This window comes from Styela clava, chromosome 6 (genome assembly GCF_964204865.1).
Source record: "Styela clava chromosome 6, kaStyClav1.hap1.2, whole genome shotgun sequence".
NCBI classification, from domain to species: Eukaryota; Metazoa; Chordata; class Ascidiacea; order Stolidobranchia; family Styelidae; genus Styela; species Styela clava.
In genome coordinates this window covers 8,780,714-8,804,210 of record NC_135255.1, presented here as the reverse complement: position 1 = coordinate 8,804,210, position 23,497 = coordinate 8,780,714, and the positions used below count along the sequence as shown (strand labels likewise).

General features: G+C 34.9%; 1 protein-coding gene across 1 annotated transcript in view; it reads left to right on the top strand.

Annotated features, from left to right (window-relative positions):
• Positions 1 to 2,626, top strand: part of LOC144424303 (uncharacterized) — a 69,213-nt gene extending 66,587 nt beyond the window's left edge. The window contains exon 5 of the mRNA XM_078113478.1: positions 2,456 to 2,626. Coding sequence (XP_077969604.1) covers positions 2,456 to 2,533 — 78 coding nt within the window. The 3' untranslated portion in view covers positions 2,534 to 2,626. The remainder of the gene's footprint in view (positions 1 to 2,455) is intronic.
• The last annotated feature ends 20,871 nt before the right edge of the window (positions 2,627 to 23,497 follow it).

The following is a 23,497-nucleotide window of genomic DNA, read 5'->3' as shown; positions in this document are numbered from 1 at the left end:
GTTGCTCATGCCGATACCAAGTTATTTCGTTTTCCACTTTCATTCCCTTTGTTCTCCAGTTTGAATTATATGATTAAGCAAACTCACGGTCATCAGAACACGAAACTTTGCATTCAATGGGAAAGGAAAAGTTAATTGCCTTCCTAGACCGGGCTATTGGATTTAATTCTGCGAGAATTCGAGTTTTCATACATCGTCGATTCTTCTTCCCGTTCCCGAAATGGAAACTATATTTGTTTAAAAAATGGTTAATTAATCAGGTGAAGGTTCGATTCAATGATGTGAAGTACCAAGATACTAGGTTTAGTTTTAACTTGCTCATATAAATACTTTTAATTGCTAATGCATTATATTATCGCTAGAAAAACTTATAATTACGGCGAAAATTGCGTTTTTGATAACATCACCATCCATCTTGAAGCGATCTTTTGAGTTTTTTGCCTGAAGTTGATGGAAAGCACGTGCAATGCACTTGTTATATTCAAATATATTTGAATACAACAAAAAACGAACATCAAAGGCGGAAAATCAAATTATAATCAATGAAACCCTAGTAACTTAATTCGATATGCGATAAAAAGTAGTTTCCCAACCCCATTTATTTGCAAATTTCAAAATTTTTAATTTTTTTTTAGCTATCCAATCATTAAGTAATATATCGTTGAATGCGTCTCTCAAATACCAATTGAATGGTAACAACATTTTTGGTTTGTTTTAATTATATCAAAAGTTATGACCAAAAAACGATGAATAAAAAAATGTTGAACCCTATTTTCTCGAAAATTATTCAATGAATTTTGATTATAATATTATTTTCAGTTGTGTTTTATTGGAATATATATTCGAGAATACTAGAATTTTCAGTACAGCTTCAACACAATAATTTTTATTTATTTGGGGGTCAAAGGTCAAATAGGTAATTGAAACCACTCCGGCTACGATTGGGCACCAACTCGACTATATTAAACGAACTGTATTACTTGCGTAACATTTTGTCATACCATTTTTTATTAAAAACCGCTAAAAATAGCGCTGCGAGTAGCTCATTATATGCCACAGAAAACGAGTGGCCCAACTGCAGCAAAATATAGCATATGTATATGTATATATATAGAGAGAGAGTCATTCGAATGATTTACATAAACAGTCAATGTATTTTAGATGCATGTACTCTATTCACATGCCACACTATTGTGTCTGTGTTATCGACCCAACTCCGATAAGAAAAGGATTCGCCTGCACTACTAATATTTATCAAAATGCATTCTGATAGGCTCGCGAAATTCAGGTTCGCAGGCCGTGGGCAAATGTGGCTGCAAAATTTTGAAAATATAGCTTTATGCGAAAAGCGAGAATATGGTTTCGCGAGCACGAATTACATTTCCTAAAATAAAGCTACTGTCAACCCGGATTTTTTCGCCAATATAGTTTTGCAACAACGAACGTTTGCTCACTTGCCAAAACGAACTTACGTGAAAATGTAATTTTACGATAACTAACTCTTGGTTGGAAGAATTTAGGTTTGCGCGTATGAACTTTTTCAGAATAGGTCTAAGAAATTTCGATGCCAAGGCTTTTTCAATCGAAATCAAATAGACATGGACACAGTATATGCACAAATGAACCTAAGTTCTACAAGGAGAATTTGCAAACATCATGCGATAATATATCTTGGAGAAAAATCTTCAACACACGTCAACACAGTTTTTTGATATCCTATAATAGCTTAGCATCTTTAAGGAAAAGTTTTAAAAAATAGAAAGTCATAGATCTGACAAAATACCGAAACTTATGCCTTTTTAATAAAACAACTAAGCACTGTTGCAATCTATCACCATAACAAAAAGGCGATATGCGATACTGTTGTATAAAATATACCAAGTAACCCAATAGTAAACGGAAGAAATCTAATGGAAATCCTAATTTATGATCTGATTTATTTAATATCTGTACATTACTTTCTATTGTGACCACTTGTAACACAAACATTTGTATAACTTATGTGTTTATCCTTACAGTTGAATCTCATGTGAATAGCAACACAAAGATCTTATTTGCATCAGATTATTTAACATATATTCTTGCTGTTGATTGTAATAAATTTGAAGGAAATCTTTGAAGTGTAACTATTGCAGGGAACAAATTAGTTTTTACTTTGCGTGAAAGTGAACATGAGTAGAAATCTTATATTTTAAGTCCCCGTTTCGAGAAACACCAAATGCGTTAAATGAGACAAAAAAAAACATAGTAGCATTGTGTTTCCAATGCAATCAGTCACGCACAAAATAACAGATGTCAAAATCTAATAAAATGAAATAAAATTTAAATTGTGTGAAATTTGATACCAAAACGGATACCTTGGTGTACTTAGTTTTGATCAGTTTTTACCAATATTCACTACAGTAAATATTTTCATAATACAACGTTAATTACAACAAAGTCTCAAATTTTTCAGGGATTCGATGGATCGGGGTGTTTACATCAACACCATATCCAACAGCGGAAGATCTTCTTGGCGTCAGAAATACTTTGATTGATTTGAATGTGACATCGCCTCTAAATTTTTCTCAATGCCACTGCCGAAAATTGGATTGTTTGACTCATATTATATCCACTCATCCTATTATAGAACGATATAGCAAATAAATATTCAGACGCATAACAAAAAATATTCACCAATTTCACTGTTTGTTTGATAGACAATGTTTGGAATACTTGCTTTATTTACTATCGGATCTCTCTATCAATCTCTCTTTCACTCTATTTCAAAGGCGGGGTATTACGGAAAATGTATTTGGGGAAATTGATTCTGATAATTGTTTAGAGCGTAGCGCCTAACGTTTCCACAAAGTTTCCACGACGAAGAAATTTTCGAGGACCGCTTAAGTCAGTGGTTATTTACCTTTGTGAGCCTGCCAAACCCCTACGCTATTCCGCAAGCTTCTGTCGAACCCCAAATATTTGAACTAAGAGCGCAACCTGAACTTATTGAGGGGAAGTCGATTTCATACAAATTTATAGAAAATTTGACCGCCTTCGATTGATAAAATATGAATTCGTTGCCTTACTGTTGAGCATAGGTTGTTTTTGCGAGTTAAATGTGAAGGAAATGCTTTGCCAAGAGAGTATCAACCACCAAAAAAAAAACTGATTGCTCCATTGGTTGTAGCAGAATAAATTGCAACAAACAGTAAACTTCAATTATTCATTAGATTTATTAGTGATACTTCTGCTGCTGTTTTTCGGTAACCAATTGAGAGATACGTGGCTTCGATTCAAAAGGGACAATTCTCACGCCATTCTCGCATTGGAGTCACGTTCAGTTGAGCAGGTAAAGCCATATTTCAAATAGTCATAAGACCAAGTTCTTTTCTTGAATGACATATTTAACGAAAAAAATCCTCGGAATTGCAAAGAGTTTTTGTAGGAAAGAAACGTTGAACCAATCGGAAAATTGTGGTGTAATCTTAGATACCAGTACGCCGGGTCGAAATGACTTGGACGTCATTTGTGATATTTTTTATAGCTTGACAATTGACTACTCTTGAAAACATTCCATCTGGAGATTTAGATGACAGATATCAGACTGAAGAAGGTATCTATCAGGAAAAGTTAAATATAATTTGATCTTATTTGCAATTGGGTATTAAAGAGTTTCCCAAAATTGCCGTACCCCATTTCGAAGGGCAAGTGTTCTCATAATTACTTATTGAAGTATTCCATTAGTTTAGCATGTATACTTCATACATCAAATACGTTCATAAATACTTGCCTGAGACCAGTCTACATTCTCATTTGGTGTCAAACCACATTTGTAATAAATGAACGAGGTTGGATGGCTATGGACATCTATAACCACAGTAATGCACGCTGTTAGAAATAGGCTGCATGTCAACATATGCAGTTTAAACAACCTTCTTCCAGCAAGATTTTCAGAATTATATCGTCAGATGTAAGTCATTCCATGTAGATATCAGAAGGGATAGAAAATGACGTTTCCAGAGATACTACATGATTTCTACAGCTTTGTTTACAATTCTCTTCCATGTACTGTTATATATCTGCACATTTTCTAGGTGTACTTTACAGTTGTAAAGCTTTAGGTTTTTGCAAAATAAACGGCAGAATATAATTCAGAAAATAAAAATCACTCTGAAATTATTGTCTTTCGAAATCAAAATTTTAGAAAAGTTACAGTAAGGAATATCGATCACGACATTCTTCATTCCATCATATTATATGATACTACGTTTCAAAATCCTTACTGCAAGAATATTATTTGACTGTTTTATTGTGCTTTGAAATAAATACCCAGAAAAGAGAAATGTTCATAAAATTAACGAAACCATGCATAAAAAACGAAATTCGGCATCTTTTCATTATTATGGCGGTATGCAATTGGCACGGATATAAAACCTATAGTTACGCCGTGGAAAATTCTGTTGCATTTCTAATGCTAATTTTACTTCAAGCATATATATGTTTGCTCATTTGTTCAACTAAAGCTAATTCATCACGAGTTTATTAAAATTTGTGATAAAGGCAATAAAGCTTTCAAAGTAAGTTCGTATATATATCCTGAATTGAGTAAAGTAAATATTTGTGGGAAATACATACTCTTGACATATCAAAAGTTTTATATGTATTGCAAAAAAACAATTCGTAGCATGAATTGGTGAGAGATATCAAAAGTGTGGTTCAAATAATTGTCAAAATAGTGTCGGACCTTTTTCTCCCCCTTGTACCCGAATAAGGAGAGGAAATATATATAAGAAATCCACTTTGAACAAATCAATGAATCGCAGTGGTTATGAATATTATTGGTCAAAAAATTTATTCGGAGTGCATCATCTTTCAAATCAATAAAGTGTGACTTTGTTTAACTTATTTTATATACACTGTAACAAAGACATCGAGAGCGAAATCGTTGAGGGTCATTGGTCAAAAATTTGGGTGTGGTCAACAGCAGCAGCCTCAGTCAAGGCAACTTCATTACATATTCTTATCGATACCACCGATGTGGATTGCTTCGCGTTGAGACTTGATTTGCTATTTGGAATTGAAAATGTTGAATGATTAGATAACGAACTTTGTGCTGAGTCAAAATAATTCGTGTCCCAATTGTATGATTGTCACCTCATGTGAATACCGTAATCATTTGCTCCAAGATATATATATATATATATATATATATATATTCTATAATCTATATGGTAACAGTTCAGTTGGAATAGTGGGAATTTGGTGAATGTGAGACAAATGCCCTAAAATAGCACAAATTAGAAAACAGCATTTGTAGACACCGTAAGCTACGGGTACTGTGTCATTGTTAGTCATTGTACATTCGTACCCATCTTCGGACATTGCTCTCTTAGAATGGAATAAATATTAAATACTTTTTTAGAATAAAAACGAAGACTTCTGCATATTTCAGAGAAAAAAGTTGTTTTTCATTCTCGTTCAATCTGACCAATTTGTTTCTCTGTGGAACTAGAGATGAGTGGAATTCTATTAAACAAAAGTTGAACGCTGAGACACGAGACCTGTGGCAAATAAATTTATTAAAACCGTTTTTCCTGCTTTTACTAGCTATGATACACCAGGGACTCTATTGAGCCCACTTGCCTTTGAGTCACCAATCGTTTTTAGATGTTCTTACACAGTGCATAATATACTTTCTTTATTTTCTATCAGCTCTCTCTATCTGTATTTTTGTCTATTTAAACGGTAAAGAAAAATTAACATTTACATAAAATCGGCTTAGTTTTCATGGCATTATTTATAGGGTTTGAATCAGCAGAAATTGATTACAGCCACTTCAATGAACCGAGCTGATCTTAGATGACGCTGGAAGCAGAGCCCGATCCCAAACTTTGATTCAAGTTATATATATGTCGTCGTAAGGTACCATTATTTTCTATATTTGATTGAAGCTTCTCTTCGCGTAGGTAGTTGGAGAGAAAAGAGAGAAAGTAATTCACGTAAGGACGCATATTACAATATATATCATAGATGTGAAGTACGTTTTGGTAGGAGAGTGGGTTCTGAAATGCTGATTGTGTAATTAGTTTGGGGTTTCTTTTCGGCTTGTAAGCTGTGTACATAGTAAAGTTACTTCCAACGTAAATGTACCGCCCTTGGAGATTGCATCGTGCGCTGTCTACATGCTCACATCATATTCAGTGTGATGCGAGATTGTAAGATGTTCAGAATGCCAGAAGTTATTGCATGAAAACTTTTATTTGGGGGTCCAAATGACAGGACGTTTAGAACAGCCTACTTTCCATATTTCAAAGAATTTGATTCTATTCAATTATCTAGGAATTTTGGTTTGCATAAAGTCGATCAAGTTTCCAAGTAATGCCATTTTAAGGAACACTGAAGGAAAAGTGTGCGAAATGAACTAGAAAGTGCCTTGCTATATTTAAACAGCAATGGTCGAGGTCTAGGTAAAGTATAGGGTCCCATAGTAATCGGGGAAAAAATGAATAAATTTAATAAAGCTGCTCTGGCTGCTGCTGTTGACCATCTATGTTAGAGTCGTCAAACCCGTGGCCCGCGGGCCACATGTGGCCCGCAGAAGATTTCCGAGTGGCCCGCGTGGTATTATTCGAATCGCAATGTCTTTCACAAATCTGAGCCTTTATTGAAACTTCTAATAAAAAATGTCGTTCAAACGCACGAGAAGCACCACCTAGCTATCGAAATCTTCTTTTATGTCCATTTATGGTCGTTATTGCTAGTGAGACATGTTTAAATTTATTTTTATCGTCTGCCATGTATTTCAATCTGTTTTCTTGTATTTTATCTGTGAAGCTAGAAGAGGCAGTTTCATGACCTCAATATTTGACAGCATTCACTTCTACGAGCAATTTTTTTTCAAGGATGAACCAAGTAAAATCCCCCGTGAGACTAATTTCTGACAGCCACGTGAAAAATCCGTTCCGCATTTCTACATCGTCCATTGCACCTATGATTGACAAACTTGTCGGATAAACGCAGTGCCATACTTCCCATAAATATTTATGTGTGGTTAAAACTTTTGACTTTACTGTATCTTCGTATTTTCGTTGTTCTAATAATTTAGGTGCTTTGTTTGTTTTTTGTTTGATCTGAAGTCGGTGAAACTAGAATATAACTACCATGTCAAGTGGACAGCGCAATCGTTCGTAAACTAAATGTGGTCCTTCGTCCAAAATGGTTGGATAACCCTGATCTATGTTATGAGCTTATGTGCCTCAATGATTTATGTTACATAAGCTGAGAGAGGCCACACTTCAATGGTGAAAAAGATGATGCACCCCGAAACAAGTTTGAGACCAATCATATTCATAACTCATTTGATATTGGTCATGAAGGTTAATAACAGTACAGGGAGCACCAGCACAAATGTGGCAACAATACTCCATAATAGACTCCATCTTCAGATTGGTATCTTTCGTTCAAATCATCAAATGAAGTATTTTTGAAAGTTGTCAGGTGATAAAAATTAACACAAAATAACCTCGAAGGCAGTGCAAAATTTTAAGAATTATTATTATTATGGGTGAGTTACTAATCGTCCTAAGAGTTAGGAATACGCTCGCCAACGCATCTCTAATTACTCTGTATGGGTTCGCAGGTTCGAATACCATGCGGGGATAGTTATGTACGAAAGGATTGGTGGACTCCTCGCCACCGTGGGGTGATTCACGTAACCGCTGGTCGGATACGCCTTCCTCCACCAGCAAGTCCATGGTACCGAAGACAAATAACTAACTAATCCCATACCCGACATGGAATGGAAACCGGACGAGAGGCCGTGGTTCGCCATATGGTACCCTTTATATACGTTAATCCCAATCGACTTTTTATACCCCTTTTATAATATGCCATAAATAGTTAATCAAACACGCTAGTACATTTCCCAATATATCTTTAAAAAGCTTATTTTCGTCGCTTTCCACTAAAACGCGCCCGAATTACGTAGCGCAAATGCGTTCGACCATACGCCGGTAAGAAGAGAGAAATTTCAAAAAATTTCGAGATAAAGTTTCTCACTTTTAACGCTGTGGTCAACACGTGATTGATATGCTAGAGAAAGAGTTTTCTTTTGGACGAGCTTTACGTTACCTTCAAAATAAAACAAGAGTGGGATTTTGAAGTGAAGTGATATTCGTTTTATCGAAGAGCATTTGATCGCGAGCTGTCTGGTATCTTTCTTTGTTTATTTATTATGAGCCGGAGAACGTTGCTCGCGCGTTCAAATTACTTCGTTTTCAACTAACAACAGATTCTTTGTTTATTTTTAGGCTTTGAAATATTCAGACAAATAAAATTGATCTTGTATCAAAATAAAAATTATACCTTAAAAAAAAATATGATGACGTCACCGTAATTAAGAACACTCGGATCAAGCATGGATAATTTAAACTCAAACATTTTGAGTTTTGAAATTGGTTTTGTTCACATGCAGACCACTATGAATACTATTGACCCCCCAAAATACATTTAATTTAGCCACAATCCCAAATTATGACACAGGGCACGTCACCGTAATTAAGAACACTCGGATCAAGCATGGATAATTTAAACTCAAACATTTTGAGTTTTGAAATTGGTTTTGTTCACATGCAGACCACTATGAAATATTATTGACCCCCCAAAATACATTTAATTTAGCCATAATCCCAAATTATGACACAGGGCACCACTTTATTACCAGGCCGATCCTATAGCTTATTTGAAAATACAATGTTAATAATGACATAGTCAACATCTCGCAGGGATTCAGTGGATCGATGTGTACACACCAACACCATATCCATCGGCAAAATACCTTTATGACATTAGGAATACTTTAATTGATTTGAACGTGACATCACGTCTAAATAATTCTGAATGCTCAGATGTTATGAGTGCTTCCGACTTCTCAACGAAATAATGCAACGACGCAAATATTACATTATCTGACGGTTCTTATGACTTATAATTATCTACTCATTTTATTATAGAACAATGTAGCAAATAAATATTCAAACATAGGCTATGATAGAATGTTTCTTTTAGAATAGTAACGTAGATTTTGGCAGGCCTGGAACGCATTGTTTTTAACTTTTGTATGGTCTTATGCGATCGCTTCATTGTGGAAGTGGGAATAAATTGAAAGCGATCAAATGAAGGTCGAGCACTCGGACGAAGTAACAAAATTGTCGCAATGCCGCAGGAACGCTCTTCACCCCTTTGATTATAATCTGAAGCAGCCCTTGTAATATCTTTCATCAAATTATGCGAGGAATTGTTTTTACGACCCATATATAAATATACAACTTTTAATGATATGTCAACAATATATTTTATATAAAAAGATGTCTGACATGAAACGTTACTAAACTTGAGATATATGAACATTGACAGCTTTTATCTCGAACGTTATTGACATCGTTATGAATTAATTTAGTCCGAAGAAATGAGTAAACTCATATATTATGGTTAAAATAAAATTAGCTTCAGGAATGAAACAAAATTTTTCACGGCGTGACTGAGTTTTCCTTTAAAATATATCCGTGCCAATTGTATACCGTCATAATATCAAAAACTTGCTGCGCATGTTATCGTTGTTTTTGTTTGATTTTATGAGCATTACGCTTTTTTTATTTATACAAAGCATATTGAAATATCTAAAATAATATTCTTTCAGTTGTGATTTTGGAACCTAGTTTTGTAAAGTGGGACCTCGAAGCAATATATCTTGTGAAAACCCGAAAACATAATTGTAATTAAGATTTGTGATACGATTCAGCGGGTTCGTGCGAACCCGTTATTGGGAGGAACGCGTTCTTGTTTTAGACGTTAAACAAATGCAACACCGTAGTTAACGATTACGATTATATTTGGCGTTCCGTAGAACCTGTTGTTGGAGGTCGATACAAGAGAAAATCCATTTTTAAATAATAAAAATTTTACAATTGATCCAATAGGTGCTGTGAAGTTTCATTTTACAAATTACTATTATTCGGGGTGAGTCACCGTGAAAATAAGATTTTTTTAGTTTGAAGGACATTTAATCATCCCATTTCCGTGGCCGGAACATGCTTTTGCTTAGTTCCAGAAACAGATCAAATGTGCTAATAAATAAATTTGAGTGTGAATATAACCAATATTGCAGGGGAAGATGGGGCACGTTGGGACATGGGGCACAGTGGAAAATCAGCTCTCGCACTGATACTATATCCGCAATCCTGTCCGCGGTTCGATGTTTCAATCCGCCCATCGGTGAGTTACAACGTCCCCGCGAACGGACAACGGACGGGTAGAGCGGCGCAAGCTATGAGGTGAAATTGGTTTTGGAAGGTTGAAACTAAAATTTCACCGTTCCAGTTTTTTTTTCTACCTTAGCTTTTCCAACATGACAAACCACCGTCTGATATTTTTCATTTTTTCAATAATATTTCCAGATTTAGATTCGAGGAAGCAAATATTCAAATTTGTTTGCTAATTTTTTTGTCAAAATATTTGAACTATTTCAGTTGAACATTGATTTCAAAAATATTAAATCTTCAAATTTGAAGTCTCCCTGTTCGTTAGACGATTATGCTGATTAATTGCTTATTTTTAACGGCTCACTTCGTTGAATTTTGACAGACTGACCCACTGTGCCCCAGGGTCTGTCCGAATGTGCCCCACAAGTGGGATACAGTGGGACACTTGACAGACGTTTTTCAAAGCATTTTGGTAGTAAGATGTGTGTCGCAAGAGAATTTCTTAGTCGCTGAATAAAATCTACATTTACCCCACTATGCATTAGTCCCGCCAACTTAACTTTTTATCACCAGATGTACCCAAACAAAACGTTGTAGCTCATGATTAACTTTAATATCAAGTCTCTCATCATTAAGTTCCAGTCAGTCATTTGCTTAATTTGTAATACAAAATATCGAGTTAAAATAAACTCAAAATGGACCAAGACCAAGAAGAGCCTGAACTCGGGCACAATGGAGAGTGAATTGCCTTTCCCCTCAACTTGTCGTTATTCAGTGATAATGCATGTATTGATCCAAACTTTTCAACTAGTATTGCATTGTATTTTGCAAATTCGAGTCCGTATACAGTCACCTAATCAGTGGGCGATTTGTCTATGATTCATGTTTTTTTGAAGAGAAATTATAACAGTTCGATGATTGAAATCTATCCATCTTGATTTTTCTCAAATACCGATGGGCCGATTATAGAGTGGCTTTTATTCATTTTCAAAAATAGCACATTGCTCGCTTGTACGTATGGTGCTATAAAATCTAATCTATTACTTAATCGATTCCTCTACCAGTTTAGAGTCGATGTATCGGTATCGGGTATCGGCAATATCGGCTATTTTTTCGGTATCGGTCATGTATCGGTATCGGCTGAATTAATACCGATATTTCCGATATATTTACCTTTTAGATATGATCCAGAATGTTTTAAAAGGTAAGTTAAAATATTACTTTTTAATTTATTTTTTTGTCCAGACAGATCGGGAACTATGAGCCATGCATGTCTACACCCCCGCGAGTGGTAACGAGAATATGATTCACCTGTTTTTAAATATTTACTAGCAGAACCAGCTCATCTAATTTGACTTTTTTTTTGCTGCCAACTTTTTTTATTGACATTTTTAATACATATGACATATTAATTATGAAGAAATATATATATACACGGCACAGAAAAGAGAGCAACTAGGCGCTCAGTTTTAAATCATACAGTGGAATCGAAGTCCTTTTTACAGAACATGCACTGTTTGGCACAGTTATAAATTCTGTTTATCGTCAAGCGCGAGTGTCATTCAGTCCATGGACATCGTTAGGCTAAATTCCGACGCAATTTTCTCTCTACACAGGAAAAAATATTGTGATTATAGTAATTTTAATTTTGTTCAAATACACAATTTCTTTATAGATTTATTGATGTGGCCGCCTAGTATCATACGTGGTATAGGTATTTCTAGTCGGCACTGATTGATATCCTTTCATTTTGGCTGTAATTGTCGCCACGATCACGATTAAACACAAAATAAAACATTTGCATATATTCGATATTCTTTTAAACACGAAAAACGATATTCGAAGGTCGCGATATTAATAATAAATTGGAATTGGACATCCCGGCATATGAGTTTTCTAATTGGACACCGAGATTACTAGCGTCAGTGTACAATGCATCCGAATCAGTTAATGCATTCGGATACCAAACATCAATTTCTTATGTGATATATATATTTTTTCAATCTGAAATATCGGTGACAAAAGTGGTATCGGTTCATCTCTAGTTTAGACCCGTTTTATGGTGGCCATCCGTTATTACCCGTTGCATATTCGTTTATATATAGGTGAGGTTTGGAACATCAATATTTTCTTAGATATTGGTACCAGTGTATGAACAATTGTTACATTGATGACAAAATAATTTTAATGACGACACTAGGGATGATAATCTGTAATATCTTTCGAATTTTGAACAAACATACTTATTCATACTAAACTTAAACCAGGAAAAATCTTAGGAGTTTTTGGATATTGAGATGTGACGTTAAAACAAAGTAAGGCCAGATATATTCGAATGAGAGAAAATTGTTTGCGAAACATCTAACCTTCCATGGCCATATAATTCCGTTTGATATCCATGTCTTTCAGTTGCGTTTCGTTCTTTATATATAGCAGAAAGAATGAAAAGTTTTGACTTTCGGATTCCGGTTCTTCTTTGAACGACATTTTCTGTCTTTGAAGTCGTCTTTTTCTAAAGCTTCCGGTTTTTGAATGTATACTACCATCACGATTGGGGACCACATGGGTGGTTCGTTGTTGTATAGATGTTATAGATTCCATTTTAACATATTATAGTAATTAGACGTATTGATGTACAGCCTAATTCTAAACTGCTCTCTGTGTCCTAAAGTACCACTAAGAACGGGTATATAAATGAACATCTTCCATCACTTAATGCTGTATGCATCAGATAAATGCTTGATCAAATTTAACCTTCGACCGATATATCTCGAAACAATATGAGCTAAGAGGTCATTGATGACACACTTTTTTATACAACCACGAATTTCTCTATAATTTGCATTTACGTGGTTTTTAAATTATAGGTGAATTTCAATAATCAAAATATATAAAGTTACAACACATTTTATCTTATAAAACAATATTATTTTCTTTTATTCGCGAACTTTTCAAAGTTATTTGCTATTATACTGTATATATACTACGTTGTCGAGTTTAAGGAAATGTTAGGTATAGTCATAACATAAGGTGATTATTATTCACTACTCAGCTACATTCAAAAGGCGGTAGACATAAACGGTAAAGTGTTGAAGGTACCGACTAGGTATTTTTCATATGTTAGTACTCTAGATATAAACTCTGCATAAGTAACAATTTAATTAGTATATATGTATAAGTCAAAACATATTTAAACTTCACCTGCTGTGTACCAGTATATCATAATCTTAATTGTTCATTAAAACACATAAAGACACAAATCTTTGAAAAGGTATGGCTTTTAATAGACTAATACTCAAAAATCTGAATTCGGGTAAATTGAAAACGGCTTGAAAATAAAAATTAAACTCCGATTCCGAATCGAACAATAAAATTATTTGTAATAAGCATTAAGGTGGACGAAATGATTTAAATAACAAATTGACTCGAACAATGTGTATTTGGCAGCAGAACCTTCTATCTCTAACTTAAAATCATTTATAAACCAATATGTTTGTCTGTTTATTCACAATATTCTTTCAAGATAAACTCAATCTACGCCCTGACCTGGAATACCTTGTGCGACTTATAACTTCGTACCTGTTCTCACTTCCTTATGCACTTTAAAATAATTTCTTTGGATTATCTTATAATTTTGATGGATTTCTGCAACAACAAACGTTTCATTTCGACATTCTGGCACGGCTTATTTTATATTTACTTAAGACTCGCAACAATTCTTTAATCGCTCGATTTCTACCTTTTCATATGGTTTCGACCTCGCAACCAAATGGCTTTCAAACCTATAGACCTTGTTTTGATATGTAAGGCCGATGAAAATTCTTTTTTTTTAAATAAAATAAGACATCGTCAAATACCAACCAAGTCAGACTACGTTGGTTTTCGGGACCTAGCTAAAAAAACTGGATTACGCGGCGTTTAGTCGGCTCTGCGTTTCGTCACTACTGTCACATGGCCGACGCGAGTGTTTTTACTAAAATAAAGGCACAAAGCGTTAGGAAAGGGGTTTGAATTTCGGGATACCAACCCCATCTAAAAAAAACTCAAAAACGTTACTCCATTAGATACCAATATACGCTAAAATTGTTCTGTGAGCCGCACGGAATGTATCAGCATGACAGAGTTTGGACCACCCTGGTCTACCCTATCAAGAAACTCCCGACTTTGCTGACCAATATATCGTTGAAATGCGATCGTGAAACCGCCACATAGTGTAAATAGTTCATTGGTCCAATTGTTGAAGAGAATAGAAATTTTTTCAAAATAAAAATGCAGCAACAAGGTAAAACTAGAAAGAAAAAACCACAACATTTTGAGAAAACGACTCATAGGCTCATTTCGTGTCCAATAAATAAGTTTCAGTGTTTCTTTTTAGTAAAGAAGGTTAATATGATACTTGAAGACAAAAAATAGGCGAACATTTTGAAGTTTGAGTCGTCTGTTGAACTCGTAATATTTTAATAAATACCGATAAACTATATAAAATTCTGCTCTGAAATTTCTGTGATGCCCCTCTTTGCTTGGTGCCCTAAGCACGTGCTTATATTGTTTAATGGTTAATCCGGCGCTGGAGAAATGTGATGGCTGAAAACCTTATTTCAAAAAATTATTTTTTGGCTATTGGCAATAATCTGTCCACGAAATAATCAAATTAACATTTGGTGGAATATATGAAGCATAAAACTGCCGGTGAGTTATTAAAAAAAGTTATTAGTTATTAAAAAAAACTCCATTAGGCCCCAATCTATGATGTCTATGATGTCCAAATTATGCTTGGACAGTGTTCAGTAATGAAACAATAAAATCTTAATATTTGAATATTCAACGTCATTCGAAACTGTGTATTTGAGTACATCTATGACGCAATAAAGTAATGTGGATAGGCGACATAGATAGGATTCGAGAACACAGCAAGCTAAGAACAAGAGTGTGGACCTAAGAAACATTACTTTGAAAACAACACATCGATTGAGTGTTACCGATTCCTTGGATATAACAAATACGAAGATTCGGTTTCATCGTGTATTGTTCTACTTTATTGGATCTCCGCTTCTAGGAGACCCTTATTATCAGTCGTTCTGTCTGTCTGTCTGTCTGTCTGTCTGTGTATCTGTCTGTCTGTCTGTCTGTCTGTCTGTCTGTCTGTCTGTCTGTCTGTCTGTCTGTCTGTCTGTCTGTCTGTCTGTCTGTCTGTCTGTCTGTCTGTCTGTCTGTCTGTCTGTCTGTCTGTCTGTCTGTCTGTCTGTCTGTCTGTCTGTCTGTCTGTCTGTCTGTCTGTCTGTCTGTCTGTCTGTCTGTCTGTTTAGATGTAGCGTCTTAACGGCTGGACCAATCTGGATGAAGTTTTTCACATGGGTTATCCAGCTACCCTAGTATTGTGCGTTTTATGGAAAGTCCGGATGGAGGTTTCGTTTCCATGGAAACAACGAAAAACACGCCGATCGTTATAAAATTTCAATTTATTTCACAATTTCTCGCCGTTTTCCCGCCAACCAAGTCGAAAATTAAAATTCCAAGAACGCTACCATCCGCATAGCTTCCATTGAGTTATCTTTGCTTTCGATACTCCATAAACTGGAGGAGCCTCAGGGATTTTAGTGAAGATTATTTTCTAATTTTCAACCACAATATACCAGTCACGCGAGTAAGACTACGTAACGCGCAGCGTTTGAAATGAACTGGTGTGTTAGTAGTGTCTCCTATTATCCGTTAGTAAACTGAAATGATGCGGGCCTCAAGCAATGCGGAGGTCCAACAACCGGCTTGTACTCATTACGAATCAAAAGCCCGCCAATTAAAGTTTTTGTAGTCGGTAACAATTATATTTCAATATTAAAATGGTTCAACATTAAAATATTATCTAGAAATACTATAGGCCCACTAAAAGGTTAAAGCTTATTCCTACAAAAAATATAGGTGTTTCTATAAATAAAGGATACACCCGAAGTATGTGAACCGAGATGGCGGACACCGGAACGTAGTATATGTACCAGTTTAGGGTTAGACCATAATTTCAGAGACAATTACTACGGGAGTCACTTGGTTAGTCCCCAAACTCTCAATGGAACTAAAATAAGAAAAAAATTGGTGTAAAACTATTGCCTAAATACCCTAACTAGGTACACATATTACGTTCCGGTGTCCGCCATCTTGGCAACTTCGGGAGTACCGAGTACCCTCGATTACATAGGTATTTTCTACAAGCGAGATAACTGGTACGACAATAATTGCATAATCATGCCTGGTCATTACAAATATTAATACCAATAGGGAATTTCAAATTTATGGTGCATTATTATTTTGTTTGAATGATGACATAATTTCTGGGATGCACACTTCGGAGAAGTTTGTTGAGTACAGGAAGTAGTAAAATGCGGTCCAAGGCTCATTTCTTATTTGGAAATTTTATCGATAATTATTGTGATTATTTTTCATTTATTCATTCTTCATTGCGATATATTAGGCAGAATTAGGCCTATTTGAAGCATTTCAATTTTAAAACCAAACTTTTAAAAAAATGCAACATTTGCAGATCTTTTTTGACATGTTCTCGAACAGGGGTCGATATAATGAAGCATGATATATATTTGTTCAGTCGTAATTTGAGATAAAAAAAAATTATGTTGGCATGACTGTGTTTTGGATAATACGAATACATCACAATATTTATAAAAGCCAATCATTTATCCCCAAGAATTAACAAAGTAAGAGAACATTACCTTACATCAAATGGACTAATATCGAACCTTACTCGTTTCTATTTTTAAACAATAATGTATGTCAGTCTTCCGAATTAAGATAATAGATTTTGCGCTCGGGTTCGTCGCTTCCTACATGTGAACTAATTTATTCCTATTTTAAGGTTGTTTGAATATGAATCCGGATTGAAGATTGAAGATGGTAAAAACTAGCTACGCTAAAAGGTTATTTGGTATACTTTTCTTCCGTGACATGCTGACATGTGGGATTATTCAAAGTCAACCATTCAAAGTGAATGCATTTCTGGTGGTGTAATATATATAGTCAAAGTCTAAAATATTCCAATCGAAATATTCATATATCTTTCTTCGCGAATCGGAACTGATTTGAATTCTCAAAAAATTGTGAATGCTTTTTTGCATTTCGATAGCCTGTATAGTGACCACTTGTATTTGTTCCACTGTGGTAATTGTGGGTATCATCCCATATTAGTAGGCATGGATCTTAACAAAAAAGTAAATTTTAATTGTCCAGCCGCGTTTAAGTGTGCCCGATCACTACGACTAAAAAAAGGCCGACACTGTCAATTGTCAACGTTTTTGGAAAAATGTGAAGATGAATATGCTTATTCGAGTATTTTATCCGAGGAATATACCAAGTATTCAAATAACTCCTAATTTGCTTGAATGGGCGCCATTCATCGGAAAACACACTAGAACAGGGGTGGAAATATTGAATACAGAACATCGGAAGGTTTCAAAGAAAAATGGCTTACTGGAGAACTATTGTAGGGACATAACGGAAGAAAGACTTTTAGAAATATTACATAGCTACTCGTCAAAAGACGTATTCAAATTCGGTAAACATTTACTTGGAAATGTCCCAAAGGCGGTAAGCTGGACATAATTTTAGCCATACATGATCGAATTGCAAAAGACCACGAAGTCTTTAAAAAAGCTTTTTCCAAGCTTTGGGGCTGTTCTGGTGGCTGGGTTTCTTGTAATTGTGCTCATGGAATCGTTTATGCTCTTAAATTTGTTATGCGAGCCGAAAGTCCTCGCGACTTTGTTGATATACTTTTGTCATTCAAATATCAACCGAATATTGTCATAATTTATATATATGGCAAACATGGTCGTTGCGCATGGTAACAAACGAAAAGGGTCTATATTTTCACCACATGATAGAATGCTATGTGAACCAACTCAAGAAAACATAAAAAACGGCCGAAGATAAACGTCTTTTCTATCTAAATGCCTTGGATTTTTTAAACAAGTGCACAAAAAGAGCAATATACCGAAGGCGTACACCCTATTAGTGGTAAATCTCTATATATGTGTTTATATGACAGACTGCACCAAAAAAATGTAACTAAGAAGAAAGAAATATTACGTAGAATAACCTTCGTCTCGGAACTGAATGGTTTCCTTAATACACAAGTTGTGAAACAATTTAATGCGTATTCAATAAGGACAATGGATTTTTAAATCAAATGAAGCCGGTGAATCATATTTACCTGTTCCGTTCGATAATTGATAACCATAATCATTTGACAAATATGAAATTGGCCAGCAGCTTGAAAAAACACAACAAGATTGATTTACATGTGGATAATCTGGGTAGATGGTATTTCTAGACTGTCGATACATGTGAAAGCGGTCAAACAAAATCGAAAATAAAAAAAGATGACATGTGCCCATATAGAAATGATTACATTACATCAACTCAAGCTGGAAGTGAGCAAAAATTGCAAAGTGACGGAAAAAAAATTTAGACTGAAGCCAATGAATAAAAAATATTACAAAATGTATGTAGATCGAATACCGCAAAGTTGACACAATCTATGGATAACACAATGGAGGATTTTTCGTTGCCACAAAATAAAAATGACTTATGTAACGACATATATTTGAACGTTGCAGTAGGAAAACAACTTTCACGGGAGAAGACAAACAGTGTATTCGATGTGTCTCCAACCGAGCAGGAAAATCACGAAGTTGAAAACAACACAAAATGTACTCAACAGACGACGCTAGTTGTTTGGGTGAAACTAAACAAATAGAAAGACCAACTGAAAAACATTTATTAGATTTCATCGGTAACGGATTTGACCGCACAAAATTAGATAAACCCTCAGAGGATTCTCTGTTGGAAAAAAATCCATTTCTTAGTAACCATTGGTTGGAATGTCTTAATTTGGATTTGATTGACCAACAAATTATACGGGATAAATTATTTTTAAATGTTAGAATTATAAATGCAGCAATGGTGTTAATGAAAATAAAATATCGTCATTTATCCGGACTGAATGATGTAATAATATCGACAGTGGAAGAATTACCGATAAAATCCTGTAATACATTTGTTCAAATAATAAACATCAGAAAAAATTACTGGATAACTATTTCAGACCAGTTTTCTGAAAAAAAATCATGCACCAGTGTATGACAGTCTTTTATCGAGTAATTATACTGAAATCGTGCAAACAGCAGTTTGTCAGCTCAGTGGGACCAATAGTGACAACATCACAATTGAAGTGATGGCTGTTCAACAGTAGCGAGCAAATGAATGTGGTTATTTCGCTATAGCCAACGGCCTAGCGATTTGCAAAAATATGGATCCCTGTTTACTGACGTATAGCAATAAATTCAATGAAGAGCTCGAAATGGCATTTATTTAACATGATATTGACGTTTTTTGGAGTCACATTAAACCTGAAATACATTCTACCCGGGTACCCAAAACATGCCTTCGGTGGACTTACAAAGTGGATGCCTTGTGATGGATCTAAAACATTGCAGTGCATAGTATGTGAGAAAATGTTTCATAAAAAATGCGAAACTGACGAATTACGGAACCAGAACTGGAAATGTCGGAATTGCCGTACTTATTCAGTTGAAGATTCACAAAAAAATGGAGGAATTGAAAACTTGGCAAGATGCCATATCATCCCACCAGGACACACCGATGGTAGTGTCAATCTACAATAGCATCCGTGACCTATTTCCATATACAACCTTGCCCACTGGTGGCACTAAAATTGGATGTGTTTTCAATGAAACATATTGCAAATTAAGCGGCAACACATCCAAAATGTCGACGGGCGTTACGTATAAAATCGACCTGGACAAATTCATAATTTTAATTTTGGAGTCGGATAAGCTTGATATTTCAGTAATCTTTCACACAATTATGCATGAAATGGCCCATGTCATGGTGCCGTTAAAAATAGCCAGCCAAGCACATGCAAAAGAAATAAAAAAGTGTGGAAGATTCATTCTGAGGCATGTTTAATTAAATCGAAAAATGTTACCCGAGCAGGGACAGTGTTTTCCAATTATTGACAAGTCAGTTCTTAATAGGTCAGTATGATGGGATATTTAATATTTTCTCATGTAATGAAAATACCTTTCTCGAAATCAAGTTGAAAGTACAAGCCAATAATTAAATTGTGTAATTATACAATCTTGCCGTCATTTATTTCGTAGAATATAATGTTGTGCCATTTCAATGATATAAAATATAATCTTATTTCTTTACAACAGGAGTTTTCAAATGGTGCGACACGGCGCATTGACGAGTCATTTTAATTTTGCGTCGCACAAATATTTAATTGGCAAGTCATACTCTACTGACTGTAGGTATGCATATTTGAATAAACTATTACATAACTGTAGTCAATAATTACCGATAAAATTAAACCACAATGTTACTTTTTGAGTTCACTGTAAGATTAGTTCAATTTAGTAAATCCGAAAATTTTGTGAATTTTATTGAATAACGAATATTCAGCTTGTACTAAAACGATACAAATGGTTTATCCAAGAGCTATATCATAACATTGCTTAGTCCTCACGTCTCATAAAACTAACCAAACTTGATTTTCAGCGTTTCTATCATTTTGTTTTCAAATATTTTCTCACTAGTGCGTCGCATGCGAGGAGAGTTTGTACAAAGGCGTCTTATCACAAAAATTTAAGAACCACTGCTTTACGACATCTAAATTACTATGCTTTTTATTTGCCAGGATTGTTGTATATACTATATATATATAACTTATTTCAGCATTACTACCGTTTCATTCTCATGTCAATGGCATTTCCATATTTTTCTGGTTTTTGCATATATATAATAAATGACAGCTTAATAATAGCTTAACATTAATTTTTCAATTTAATTTCTTTCTTAACAACATACACCGGCATGTCTTATTATGCACAGACAAAATGTAAAGGCTTACCGCTGAATGATGTTCATATCATGGAAAGATGTTCATATCATTATTATATCAACATTACGCTAGTTGCAAGTCATTTTTTATATTTCAATCAATAGCCGTTATGGAGTTTCTGTAAGCGTAAGCACACTACTCCAATGCGTCAACAAGTATGATCTCATCTATAAACATAATCTTGCGATGCTTTCTCGAATAATCAATATGTAATGTGAGTAATGATAGTTTGCACCAAACTTTATATTGATTAGTTCGTTGACAAAATAACCAAAGAAAACCAAATGAAAAAAAAACGAACAACCAAAAGAGATTTTCAATGTCGTCGTTGACAGCGACACAATCAGCTGTTATCTTTATGTCATTATGGATTGCAACATATTGTATGTATTCATGCACCACGAGAGACTGACATTGTACGCTTCGAACAAATAACATGTAGAGACTTACTTGTCACTAGAGACTAAATGATGCTAATATCACAATATTTTATTACCTATATTTCATACTTATTGTAAGTACTTCATCAAAAGCCGTTTTGAAGTTTCTGAGAGGTATTTTGAAAACCCTAACTCTAATACACTTATTATATCATATGTATATCTAATTGGCTGTACGTGCATATGACTTGGCACTTGGCAGTATTTGTACATCACCAAAATGGCTGTATTTGGATATTAATTGGCTGTATATGGATATTTAGTTGGCGCTATATGTATATTCAGTTGGCGCTATGTATATGTATATTTTTGGCTGTATATGTATATCACGTTACCAACTCCACTCTCTCAAAGCGAAAATTTTGTTTTCCATTGTATTTTAAAAAGACGGATTGGGTCTAGTGAAATGAAAAAGAAATTTATGTTTTTTTATATACTTATGATGGAGTAAAGTGAGTATTGGAATTTATAATCTTTTATTTTGTAAAAATAAATTATTTGCAAAACATGTAGACAGGGTTCAGTTGTTTTCTACTAGTAGTATAATCTGGCAATATTATTATAATGATCTTACGGAATTGCATTCTTCGAGAAACGGAATAATCGAATTGACTGTATTCTGAAACTGTCGTAATATGAAGTTAATGTTAAAGTTGGCACGTCGGAAGTGTTTCCGTAAATTTAGTTTCACGCTCGCACACGTTTAGAGCGGTGGTTCTTTATTGACATGCCCTCTGATGGAGTCTATTTATTTCGCCACTTCGCTATAGCAACAAATTCCGACCTTCTTCCTTCGAGACAGTCACATGCTCTCATATACCATGCTATTTTCATACCTACCTTGTTGTTCACAAAAGTCACAGCCTTGAAACATTAATCCCGCAAACAAGGGCAAAATTAGGTTCAAGATATTAGCCTGACTAAATATGACAAAGGGATATAATAAAATATCAATGAATATATAAAGCAGGTCTAACAGTTGTGGTCACTTTAGGACGCCTGAGTAGCACAGTGACTAGTTGACAGTATCATATATCACCACAATAAACAGAATTTGCGTGCGAACAAGCACTTGGCCGTACGGATATTTTATTATCCTGTACGTCAACGGTTCCCAAAGGGCGCGCTGCAGGTCACTTGTGCTCCGCGGCGATTTGCTAAGTGCGCCCCGAAAATAACAGAATTGTGTTAAGTATAACTACTTCATGTTTGAATACTTTACATATTGTATTCAATATGAATGTTTTATTTTTATTTTTTTTTTGAAGCTGTGTATGTGAATCAATAAATTCATTTTACCTTTCTATGTTGTTTACTTTCTGTGACGCTGTGTCTGCATCTAGTATTACGTAACTGTAGAGGTAGACACGACTTGATGCAATTTCGCGAACTGCAGTTTATTTACATGAAGAAGGAAGAAGAGATAATATTGCCTTCATTACTTTCACCTACATGTTTACAAATTTCAGAAAGTATAAGGCACACATTGACAATCGCACAATTGAATTGTATTTTGAAGACAGCAATTATTTTTCGTGTAAGTGCGCCGTGGGTTCTTTCCTCGATCATTTGGCGCCGCACGAACAACAAGGTTGGTGGGCAGCGCTGCTATAAGTGGTTCCTTACTTAGTAGATGGGAGAAGTGTCATATCGATAGAAGTTAGCCTTTTCTGTGTGAGACTTTGACAAGTGCCATATTACGTCTAGCCCCCGTCCTAGACATATATTTGAAATCAATTTGTATGGTCTGCGCATATATATGTTTACTTGTTTTATCATGAGGTAGGCGCCTCCAACCAATCCATATATATTTAATGGTGATTGAATTTCCGCAAGGAGTTGGAAAATATAGGGCAGGGAATATATGGTTTACAATCGCCATTTGA